At 49.3% G+C, this 12675-nt stretch overlaps 1 protein-coding gene across 1 annotated transcript in view; it reads right to left on the bottom strand.

The window, feature by feature from the left end:
- The window catches only part of nrxn1a (neurexin 1a), a 57291-nt gene extending 46243 nt beyond the window's left edge, over window positions 1–11048 (bottom strand). The window contains exons 1-3 of the mRNA XM_084670053.1: window positions 10325–11048; window positions 2680–2697; window positions 1793–1822 (exon numbers count right to left, since the gene is read on the bottom strand). Coding sequence (XP_084526179.1) covers window positions 1793–1822; window positions 2680–2697; window positions 10325–11045 — 769 coding nt within the window. The 5' untranslated portion in view covers window positions 11046–11048. The remainder of the gene's footprint in view (window positions 1–1792; window positions 1823–2679; window positions 2698–10324) is intronic.
- Window positions 11049–12675: the final 1627 nt, after the last annotated feature.

Here is a 12675-nt window from a genome sequence, read left to right as displayed (position 1 = left end):
GTTCATAGCAGTTAAGCTCAAGATGCAGAAGCTTTACTTGCCTTCAACCTGTGGCAGCCCTGGTAGCCATTTTGAGTCGCTGTGTCTCAGCTGCTGCAGAGGAAACCAGTCTCCAGCTGCTCTCTTTATCTCAGCCAATCAATTTACAGGAACTCCGAATATCACCCAATCGTTGTTGCGTCTAGCTTCGGTATTAGCCAATCAGTGTATTTGTTAAGTCATGCAATTGAAGCTGAGCAATGCAGCACCTACCTTCTCCAAAGATTTACTGGCCACGCACACATTCCATCTATCACACACACACACACACAGTCCTACGTACATTCGTGCACACACCTACCTCGCATAACAATGAAGCATTCCATTCCATTTACACTGTAGAGAGGTGGGAGAGCTAAACCACATGGGCAGAAAGCTCTCTATTAAAGCTCATGATTTTAGATGTTGTGATCGAAGCCATACATACGCATTGGGAAGCTATATAAGAGCTCACGGCCATACATACTATATAACAGATAATGGACATAACAGCTCAAAGCCATACATATGCTCTTCCTGACGCAATAGCAATACAGCAAATAACAGCCATCCATCGGAAGCTCCAGCCATACGTCTATCTCCCTCAGTCAATCTTCCCAAGATCAGGACTGACAAACTGACAGCTACAGAGCAGGTGTAGCCATACAGCCTGGTCCCAGGAAGTCCTCCAACTGTACAGTCGTCCAACAGGTGACATGTGAGAGCTCATACATCAGAATGGACACGCATTCATAGAAGGGAATTGGTGGTACCTCTTAGTTTGCCTAGTCACACATTGAGGGTTGTGTCCGAGAAAGAGGGAAAGAGAGGGAAACAGGGAAACAGGGACAGGGAAAGAGAGGAGAGGAAGAGAGGTCGTGAGCGCGAGGTCCGTGAAAAGGAGAGAAAAAGGAGAAGGGGGGCATTTTGTGAACGCAGAAAAGCAGCACTGGTGTCAAATGCAACCGGGTCTCTTCTCCCACACCGGCAAACAGAAAATAGGGCGCAGTGATTTCACAAAGTTCTGACTAATTCTTCAATTCCGATGGGAAGGGCATGTGTCTAGACACAAGTGCTGCTTTTGTACACGAACACGCCCCCCCCCCCCCCCAGAACAGGGTAACGTCACATCGAATCACATACACCAGCCAATGACAGAGGAGTACCGTGTGCATGAGCCAATGGCAGAAGAGAACCATGTGCATGAGCCAATGGGAAATGAGCATAATACGAAAGGCCCAATGGGGAGGGGAGGGGGGAGGGGGGAGTGCGGGAGGAAGGAATGGAGAAATCAACCAACACATACAAGGTTAGAAGTGCATATACACTCACACACGCACCCAGGCACACACACACTTCCAACGCAGACACACACACACACTCATACACTATGCAGATATGAAGGAGCATGGGGTGAAGATGGGAAGTAAAGTTCAAACCATCCACGGAGAGCCGGCGCTTTGTTCCACAACCCAGAGACCCAGACCAGGGAGTCACCCTGCTGGGCAGCAGCCAGACCAGGACCAGCTCCCTCTGGCATGTCCGACCCAACACCGGCCCCCTCGCCCCCCCATCACCCCCCCCCCCCACAGTAAGGAGGCACGTACCACAACACACCTTGAATCAGGGTCTAGAGACAACTGCAGCCTGCTCCCAACAGGGATGATGATGACCATTGTGACAGTTGGGGGTGGGGGGGTGGGTATGTGGGGGTGGGCTGGGGCAGGGGGTGACGGGTAGCAGAGGAAACAGGAAGTGAGGTAAGAGCCCATACCTTGGTCGCCGATCATCAAGTGAGCCAGACCTTAAAGGAAGACAAGAGCACAGTCAGCACAGCAAAGGATCATGGGAGTGGTCGTGTCACAGCAGGGGGTTTGTGGGCGAGCCAGTTTGGGGAGGGGTGGCGGGTGGGGGGGGGTATGCGTGTGAGTGAGTGGATATGTGTGTGTGGGGTTCATTATTTCTACATGAGACATCTGCAAAAAGCAGACCATCTCTCTCAGTCTAGGCAGTGATCCTACACATGCACACACACACGCACACGCACACGTACACACACTAAAAATGTATAGTGTACCTGTGTCTAACCTTGAATGTAGAGCCTCTTGAAAACATGATGATTTTCCATGAGGGGAAAGTACTTACCGTTCCTCTGCACCCAACACACACTCGCTCTCGCACACTCTGTCACACACACTCTTGCGCATGGATACACGAATCAGAAACAGCCTTGCATTTACAGTAGCCAGATTAGACATGGTGGGGGAAGGTGGTGGAGGAGGGGGAAGATAAGGGGAGGCGAGGCGGAGCGAGAAACCTGGGGGGGCTGGGGGGAGTCAGAGATGGAGGGAGGGATAAGGAACGATAACAGTGTAAGACATAGAAGGAGAGGTGAGGCGGGAGAGATATATATAGAGGTGTGGAAAGAGACGGAAAGATAGCGGCGTGGGGAAGGATGAAGGAAGAGAGTGAGAAAGACCTGGGGGGAGGTAGGGAGGGAGGGAGGGAGGGAGGGAGGGAGGGAGGGAGGGAGGGAGGGAGGGAGGGAGGGAGGGAGGGAGGGAGGGAGGGAGGGAGGGAGGGAGGGAGGGAGGGAGGGAGGGAGGGAGGGAGGGAGGGAGGGAGGGAGGGAGGGAGGGAGGGAGGGAGGGAGGGACCCACCTGGGCTGTAGCTGTGCTCTGGGGGCGTCCAGGCGAGGAGAGAGAGAGACAGACATTCATTAACATGCATGCTCAGCCCCCCTGGGTTACCATGGGTACTCACATGCACACGCGTCCAGGTCATCGATGTTACACACATGCAAATCCACCCAGATGTCACTATGGAACCCATGCTGCACTGGTAGCCAACAATCGCCATCAGATTACTCACATACAATACGACACACTCACACACACACACTCGCACGTAACACACACACACACACACACACAGAGGGTGGACATGGTGGATGGAAGGCGACGCTCCTACCTGCTCATGTGTGGATCTGGAGCCTTGTAGGAACCCTAAACTTACCTTGCAGCAGTCTCCTCCCACAGAGACGCCCTGGATACACAGCATGCAGCACTCACACTGTTCACCCCCACACACACACACACTGTTCACCCCCACACACACACACTGTTCACTGCCACACACACACACGCTGTTCACCACCACACACACACACTGTTCACCCCCACACACACACACACTGTTCACCCCCACACACTGTTCACTGCCACACACACACACACTGTTCACTGCCACACACACACACACTGTTCACTGCCACACACACACACACTGTTCACTGCCACACACACACACACTGTTCACCCCCACACACACACACTGTTCACTGCCACACACACACACACTGTTCACCCCCACACACACACACACTGTTCACTGCCACACACACACACACTGTTCACCCCCACACACACACACACTGTTCACCCCCACACACTGTTCACTGCCACACACACACACACTGTTCACTGCCACACACACACACACTGTTCACTGCCACACACACACACACTGTTCACTGCCACACACACACACTGTTCACCCCCCCCCCCCACACACACACACACATGCTGTTTGCACACATACACGCATATACACGCACGCACACACGCGCCTACTGCACATTGAGCGTGGCAGTAATAATGAGGATGTACAATAGCTGATAAACATGGAGGAGGAAACAGCAATGCAGGGTAAGGGAAGACATGCAGAAGTCAATACTGTAACGATGTGTGTCTGTGTAAAAGTGTGTGTGTGAATGTGCATGTGGTGTGAGCCCCTCCCCCTCCCCCCCCTGCCCCTGCCCCTTCCCCCCTCCCCTCCCGTCCCCCCCTACCCCTTCCCCCCTCCCCTTCCCCCCTACCCCTCCCCCCCCTCCCCTATGTCCTTGCCGTGATACTTTGGTGGAAACAGGTGGAACTATTAGAATGCTAACAGCAAGCTGCCCTCAAGGACAATGGGATACACAACCCTTACACAGCTAGCCTGACACACAACCCTTACACAGCTAGCCTAACACACAACCCTTACACAGCTAGCCTGACACACAACCCTTACACAACTAGCCTGACACACAACCCTTACACAGCTAGCCTAACACACAACCCTTACACAGCTAGCCTAACACACAACCCTTACACAGCTAGCCTAACACACAACCCTTACACAGCTAGCCTGACACACAAACCTTACACAACTAGCCTGACACACAACCCTTACACAGCTAGCCTAACACACAACCCTTACACAGCTAGCCTAACACACAAACCTTACACAACTAGCCTGACACACAACCCTTACACAGCTAGCCTAACACACAACCCTTACACAGCTAGCCTAACACACAACCCTTACACAACTAGCCTGACACACAAACCTTACACAATTAACACACTACCCTTACACAACTACTCTAACACACTACCCTTACACAACTACTCTAACACACAACCCTTACACAGCTAGCCTAACACACAACCCTTACACAACTACTCTAACACACAACCCTTACACATCAATCCTGGTATTTAGATTTCAGAGAGGCAGACAGACAATATATGCTGCTCATGTCAAGTTTTCAGGAGAAAAAAAATTGCATCTGATCAAATACAACTGAATAATAATAAGAATAAAGACAAAAAAATGCTGAACTTGTATTTTATATTGTTAACATGTTTTTCTCTGCATTGTCTTTGTACAGACAACTAGATTTCTGTCCAGCCGTTTATAATTATTGAAATAGATAAAAAACAAGGTCAGTATTTCTGTTCAAAATACAAATGTTATGTAAAGTGGGACCAAAAGCCTTTTCTGTGGTTGAAGTGCCTCTAAATACTATAGCAATCTTAAGCATGACAGGTTCACTGCCGGGGGAATTCTGTCAGCCCAAACCAAGTTCTGCTGGTATTGACAAACAATTTATAGAAATGATCTAGTCTCGTAGTGCATTGATAATAATCTTATTTACTAGGTTGCAACCTGCAGCATAAGTTATGAAAGAAATGTGATTTTAAAACGACCAAACTAGCAACAGCATTTTAACAAATGTTTGTGAATCTGTGTGGATGAGGATGAGTTCTAAAAATGGTGCCATTGTGGGAAGAAAAATATTTTAAAAGACCAAAAGGACTCCCAGTCACACATACTTGTCGTCTTACAACCATTCCAGATGACAAATCTGATAACTGTTTGACTTTCTGGAGGAGTGGGCACTGGGCACTGTGTTTCCTGCCCTGCAGGCTATAGCTTGGAGCTGTTTGAGCTGTTTGAAGGCTGCCACAATACATTTCCCAAGAGGGTGCTCACTGCAGAACCAAATGGGTAGGTCTAGCCCCACCCCTAACTCAGGTCAAGCCACAACCCCCAGGTCTAGCCCCACCCCTAACTCAGGTCAAGCCCCACCCTCCAGGTCTAGCCCCCCCCTTAACTCAGGTCAAGCCACACCCCCAGGTCTAGCACCGCCCCTAACTCAGGTCAAGCCCCAACCCCCCACTCAGGTCAAGCCCCACCCTCCAGGTCTAGCCCCCCCCCTTAACTCAGGTCAAGCCACACCCCCAGGTCTAGCACCACCCCTAACTCAGGTCAAGCCCCACCCCCCAGGTCTAGCCCCCCCCCCTTAACTCAGGTCAAGCCACACCCCCAGGTCTAGCACCACCCCTAACTCAGGTCAAGCCCCACCCCCCAGGTCTAGCCCCCCCCCCCCCCTAACTCAGGTCAAGCCCCACCCCCAAGGTCTAGCCCCACCCCTAACTCAGGTCAAGCCACACCCCCAAGGTCTAGCCCCACCCCTAACTCAGGTCAAGCCCCACCCCCCCAGGTCTAGCCCCACCCCTAACTAAGGTAAAGCCACGCCCCCAAGGTCCAGCCCTGCCACTTACCCACAGCCAGAGCTTACAGTATAGCTAACATGTAGACAAAGCTAAATCAAATGTCTTAGCGTTAATAATGTGTTACATTTGTCCTTTACTTGATAACTAACTGAGCGTAGGTTTATAAAGCCTTCTTTATTACCACAATGTAGAATTCAACCAATAAACCACTTAGCCTTGTGGGCTCTACCAACAAGTTCAGTATACAGCTACTGTCATGCAATCTGTGATGCATACTGGGTACTGGAGTTCTAATGGCATTAAAGATGCTGTCAAGCAAATTACATGATTTGCTTCTCAGTACATTATATACATGTGAAATGTGTTCCTGAAAGCATGTGCAAAGCGAGAAAATGTTAGGGGCAAAAACCCAACATATCTACGTCAGATAACAGACGGTTGCATTCTCTGTTACTCAGCTGGTACAATGCAAAGAGAAGGAAATTAACATATAAAACACTCAGAGACAGCAGGTATGGCTGTTCTGATATCTGCAATTGATTTAGCTAGTGTTGCTGTTGTTGCTAAATTCAATAAATTCAAGGGGGCGGACCTTCAGGTCCTTCAGGCGACACGCCCCCCTAGTCTCAAGTAGAGAAGACTGCTGATTTTCTCACGATTTCAAAGCCTAATTTAACATTAATATGAGTTCCCCTAGGCTGCCTTTGGTCCCACAGTGGCTAGAAATGTTGATAGGTGTAAACCAAGCCCTGCGTATTTTTCTCCGCCTTTGAGAAAAATAAAGCTGAAACGCTCGGTTTTGAAAAGGCTGGTCTTATGACGTCATAAGAGCGAAGGTTACTTCCCCTTTCTCTGATTTGCCTGCACAGAGAATTTGGCCCACCAATGAGAAAATGAGCTACGACCGTGCAAGCGCAATATTGTTTTTCCTTGAGACATCATTGCTTGCAAACGACCGAAGCACGGCAGTTAGCCCCGCCTCTTTCTTCCTCATAGCATTTAAAGCTACAGACACAGAAACAGCACGTCCTGAGGAAAGTTCATTTGTGGGACTGCTCGTAGTGGCTGTAATACTGCACTAAGGCTGAATTTCGGGAAATAAACTTCAGGTACAGTATTAGGGGACCACTAAGGCCTATATAAAAGCACCCAAAAACAGCATGTCATGGGATCTTTAACATAATAAGATCGGTGTTTCTTTTTCATTCGAATTTGGATGGGTAGTAAACAACACATTTTTCTGTGGTGTGATGAACTTCAAACTCATTTTCGATTCCACTTCACAGGATCTTTACCACATGGTAGCCAGCCCAGCTCAGTTATCAGCCACATGGTCAGCTGGGCCTCGGGGTTTTGGATAAGTGCATTGAAAAATGGTTTACTGGTCAAGCTGTTTGATTTAAAAACTTCCAATAAATACATTTGCTTCTGAAGACAAATTGATCACCTATAAAATTACTAATTAGACCAAGCAAGGCAGTTTAACAGTGTTGAACAACCAGAGACCTTTACTAGCAAGTTGGCAATTTAGCTGATTCCATCTCCTAGAGGAGCATCACCAATGAGCTTCTCTAGGTCCTGGTCCAGCTCTTTTTTGGCTATTTCCAACTAACGTTATTAGCAATTTCTCAGTAAAAGACCAGAATCTCATTTTACGGACAGTCAACTTTGGATATGTCATTAAGAGTGCCCAATTAAATATATTGAGCTTCGAAGAATTTTAGTGTTACCTTTTCTCTCAGGTAATGTTACATCTAGCATTGGCACAGCACCCACTGTCATCAGCTTATGAGCGCAGGCATTGGCTGATACTGATTATCTCAAAATTGCATTTAATCGGCCTATTTAATTGGCCAACCGATTTCAGTCTAACACACAACCCGTACACAACTCACACAACCCTTACACAACTAGCCTAACACACAACCTTTAACAATCGTTTGGACACATTTAAAACTCATTAGTTACATCTTACATCACTACACCACCCTCGCACACTACCCTCAAATACAAGCATCGGAAAAAAACACTTTGGTGCCGATAATCACACTCTTGGACCATAGCGAAAGGAGATTACACCAATTAGACTGCAGGTGCACCAGCAGAGACCGGCCTCCTATTGGCTCCTAGAGCCATCACACAGTGAATCTGAGAGCCAATCCAAACAGAGGAAGAGTACCTGGTGAGAGAAGCTTTGTAAATGGCCTGGCTTCCCTCTCAGCCCAGAGACCTACACTGCTGGGAGAGACTTGAGCCTGCTGCTGCTAATGCTGTTGGTGCAGAAGTCTGAGCTGTGTGTGTCTGTGTGTGTGCGTGTGTGTGTGTGTGTGTGTGAGTGTGTGTGTGAGTGTGTGTGTGTGTGTGTGAGTGTGTGTGTGTGTGTGTGTGTGTGTGTGTGTGTGTGTCTGTGTGCGTGTGTGTGTGTGTGTGTGTGTGTGTGTGTGTGTGTGTGTGTGTGAGTGTGTGTGTGTGTGTGTGTGAGTGTGTGTGTGACAGGCCCTTTGCAGTCTAGCTGTGTATTCACATTTTGTTTTCTACTGCTGTATGTGTGTGTGTGTTTGTGTGTGTGTGTTTCTGTGTGATTGTGTGTGTGTGTATGTATGTGTGTGTTTGTGTGCGCTTAGGGCAAAGAGACTCTCCTGCAGCACCCCTCTCCCCCTTAGCAGTACCAGACAGGATCAGATTGTGTCAACATCAGCACACCTGTCTGCAGAGACAACTACTGTAGTATGTTCATGTTACCTCCTCCCTCAACCAGCACACCACTATACTGTCATATTCATGCGCTTCCAACCCCCTCAACACAAATCCCAATGGCTTGTTACTAAGATACCAGCATCACTCTTGAGTTATTCACATACGCACACACACGCACCTTCGTGACACACTGTCCTGGTTTGACACATTCATGTCTTTGTCACAGCCCCTGGCGTGTGAGTCTTATGGCGGATGTAGAGAGAAGGAGAGAGAAAGAAAGAGAAAGAGAGGGGGGATAGACAGAGAGAGAGAGAGAGAGAGAGAGAGAGAGAGAGAGACAGAGAGAGAGACAGAGAGAGAGAGAGAGAGACAGAGAGAGAGAGAGAGAGAGAGAGAGAGAGAGAGAGAGAGAGAGAGAGAGAGAGAGAGAGAGAGAGAGAGAGAATGAGTATGGAGGCAAATGGCACGGACTCTCCATAGTAACCCTGTTGGCCAACCAACATGTTGGATGATGGAGGATTCAGTAGGAGTCTGGGATAAGAGAGGGCTGATGTGCCACATGCTGTACTGTACGTGACTTATGGATACAGTGCCGTTATGACACATATCACTTGTTTTTATCAATTGCCAAGTTAATAAATGACAACTATACCATGTTTATTCTCAGTGACAGTATTTGCTGTTGCCACTGCCCACTTCAAACAGAGAGAAAAAAGTACTGTCGGTTTATTCATTTGTGGTTTTGCTGTCAAGAAAAACAAAACAAATGGAACACATAAACACAATCACACATAATGGAATCTATCAAACCCATTGACATCAGACTGCTTGATTCAAATGGGCTTGTGAACCTAACAAGCACAACTAATCTCAAGTCAACAGATCCCGATTTTTTTTTTACTGACAGTATCTCAGTAGCCATCGACAGTTAGTGAGCAAGCCATTACTACATGCAGTTTTAGGTGGGTCTACAGTGTAGAATCATGACCTGCTTTACTTCAATGTCCACCAACCGAATGAAACCGTTACCAGCCTCAAAGCCAGGTAGACCATCAATATAAAACCTTTCCTAGTTTCAGTACCAGGTAGGCCTACAGTTTAAAACCTTTCCTAGTTTCAGTACCAGGTAGGTCTACAGTATAAAATCTTTCCTAGCTATAGTACCAGGTAGTCCTACAGTATAAAACCTTTCCTAGTTTCAGTACCATGTAGGTCTACAGTATAAAATCTTTCCTAGCTATAGTACCAGGTAGTCCTACAGTATAAAACCTTTCCTAGTTTCAGTACCAGGTAGGTCTACAGTATAAAATCTTTCCTAGCTATAGTACCAGGTAGTCCTACAGTATAAAACCTTTCCTAGTTTTAGTACCAGGTAGGTCTACAGTATAAAACCTTTCCTTGCTATAGTAAAAGGTAGGCCTACAGTATGAAACCATTCCTAGTTTCAGTACCAGGTAGGTCTACAGTAGAAACCTCTTCCCAGCTTTCGAGTGAGGTTGGCCGACATGAGGCTATGAAGCCAGGGTATTTATCTAAGAGCACTGAGCTGGCCACAAAGACTTGTATGACTGTAATCACATTAGAGATCTGTGTTTAATCTTCCGGACTCAATAACACTTAGAACAGGAACTGCATAACTCCACTCTCAAGACCCCCCTACAGTGGGTGGATGTAGTCTGTATGTGTGCGCGTGTGTGTGAGTGTGTATGTGTGCGTGCGTGTCAGGATGACAGTGCTAGGGGGGTCAGGGTGATCTGGGCCTTACCTTCACTGCAGTCGTTGCCTTGGTAACCGGTGTGGGAGCAGTCGCAGATGGGCTGGTCGTTGACGACGCTGCACACACCTCCGTTCTGACACACGTGGTCGGGCCCACACCCCGAGCTCACGGCCACGCCCTCCGACTCCTCCAGCAGGGTCGCCGAGCCGTTCACCGTCACCGCGGTGACCCAGCCCCGGAAAGGGTTGTGTTCTCTGACGGCGGGCGAGGTGAGGCGCAGCGGGGACGAGTGCAGCTCCGGAGAGACCCCGCCCATGAAGGTGTGGCTGAACACTGTCATGTCTCTGCGCTTGCTCTTCACCTCCGCCCAGCCCTCCATCCCGTCCACCTCAAGCGTGGTGTTCCGCCAGTCTCGCTTGACGCGCACGGCGTGCCAGCGTCCGTCGCTCACCGCCACGCCCGACTGGACCTCCGCCGGCTCAGCACAGAAGATGGAGAAGCGCAGGCGGAGCCGGCCGTGGAGCAGGAGCAGCTCCAGGAAGTCGCAGAATCCCTCGTCGTCCAGGTAGAGCAGCAGGCCCTCCTGGCTGTGAGTCCGCAGGCTGAAGCTCAGCACACTCTCGCAGCAGGCGTTCCACACCGGGAAGCGGCCCCACTGGCCCGACACGCCCCCGAACTCCAGCACCTCCCCCCGGGCCTGCCCCCCCACGCTGCACAGACACAGCCCCAGGAACAGCAGGGGGGCCGCGGCCCACACACACACCGCCATCGCGCACACGCTCGCACTCATACACGCTGTCTCACACGCGCACACACACACACACACGCACGCGCACACACACACGCACAGGAGAGGACAGGGGCTAGAGCAGTGAGGGACGCTCCAGCCTACAGCTCATGGTGCTAACTGTAGGAGCCTTCTTCACTCCCTTTGAAGGCCGGACGTTCTCTTATTGGCTCACCACAGTCTTCATAGGGCCGTCAGAGGCACTGGGACAGGATGCTGAGAGCCTGGGCTGGCACAGGGCCTCTTGGTGTCGTCTGCTAATCTTCAGGCCTTGCTTCACCCTGAGAGGGTTCTTGTCGGTCTGGTCGGTCTGGACCGTGTTCTTCCTCCACGTTCAGAACTCCTTGTATGTTGTTGCAGAATTTGTGTGTGTGCCTGTGTGTGCGTGTGTGTGTGTGTACTACTGATGATAAAAGTGTAATATGAGCTCCATCTCTGTGCCCTGGTTTGGGCCTGTTCCCAAGAGTGGGCAATTCCCCAGTGTGTGTGTGTGTGTGTAGGTGTAGGTGTGTTTGTCTCACACACAAGTGACAGAAAGAGACGGCACCTTCATAGCAGACCTGGATGTTTGATCTGTCTTTGGAAAGCTGTGTCCCTTAATGCCGCGTCATCACTCTATCCAGCGACCTATAGAAGAGAACAGAGACAACACTATCAACCAGGATCAGATCACACAGAGAAACACACGGACAAACTGAAAGTTTACATACATTATAGAAGGCTACATTCCATATAGGCAAGAGAGAGGACCCCTCTAAACCTAGGAATGCATTCAGGGTTGTTTTTTTTTCACTATAGCCTGCGCACACTGTATGAACAATTCAAATCCACACACAGGTATATACGGACTTTCGATTCGTCCCTGACGATAGACCATGTGAATATACGTCCAAGATCAACTAAGGCTTAGCTTGCGACAAAATACATTTACCGAGCTGCGGCCGCGTCGCGCCTCTGTGAGTGATTCATTTGCACAAAGAGCAGCGCTCCTCCAACACCGTGCGATGCGGTGGATGACTCAAATGCGCTTCACTTATCAAATTATCCCCGTTCTTTGCTCATCACACGCCTCAAACTCATTAAATCACACACACACCACATACACACACACGCACACACAATAAAACACACCTCCGAAGAAGCGTATGTCTCTGTGAACGGGATAACGATAAACCCTCGAGGGTTGGGACTCCAAATCACCTTATTGAAAGACGTGGCGGAATGAATGCGGTTTAAATATCGATTCTCGATTTGCGACCATTCTTCTTGTCCTTCTCTTATGCCGGAGCGCGGCCCGTAACTCCCGTTTTCCTTTTGTAGCCTAGCCTATCGTCTTGTCACCTGCGCGAGAGCATCTATTGCCTACCGTGAATACTGCCGCTGGGGGAAAAACGCCCGTAGACCCTTCCTATCAATCACACAGACCCTATTAGCTTTGCAGTCTACATCAAACCAACGCTACCTGTCAATACAGCACAATCAAAATGCTAATGAAATTCCTTTACATTCACCCACGCGCGCACACAAACAGTCATTAAACCTACCTTCAACACATCCTTTGGTCGGTTCCATGACAGTGTAGTGCGGTTTCTGATCGGTTTTCTTCTTTTCA

The sequence above is a fragment of the Hypomesus nipponensis genome, chromosome 13 (assembly GCF_054491055.1).
Source record: "Hypomesus nipponensis isolate SF chromosome 13, ASM5449105v1, whole genome shotgun sequence".
Lineage (NCBI taxonomy): Eukaryota > Metazoa > Chordata > Actinopteri > Osmeriformes > Osmeridae > Hypomesus > Hypomesus nipponensis.
Note: the sequence above shows the minus strand (reverse complement) of the source record. Positions and strands in the feature narration are given on the sequence as shown.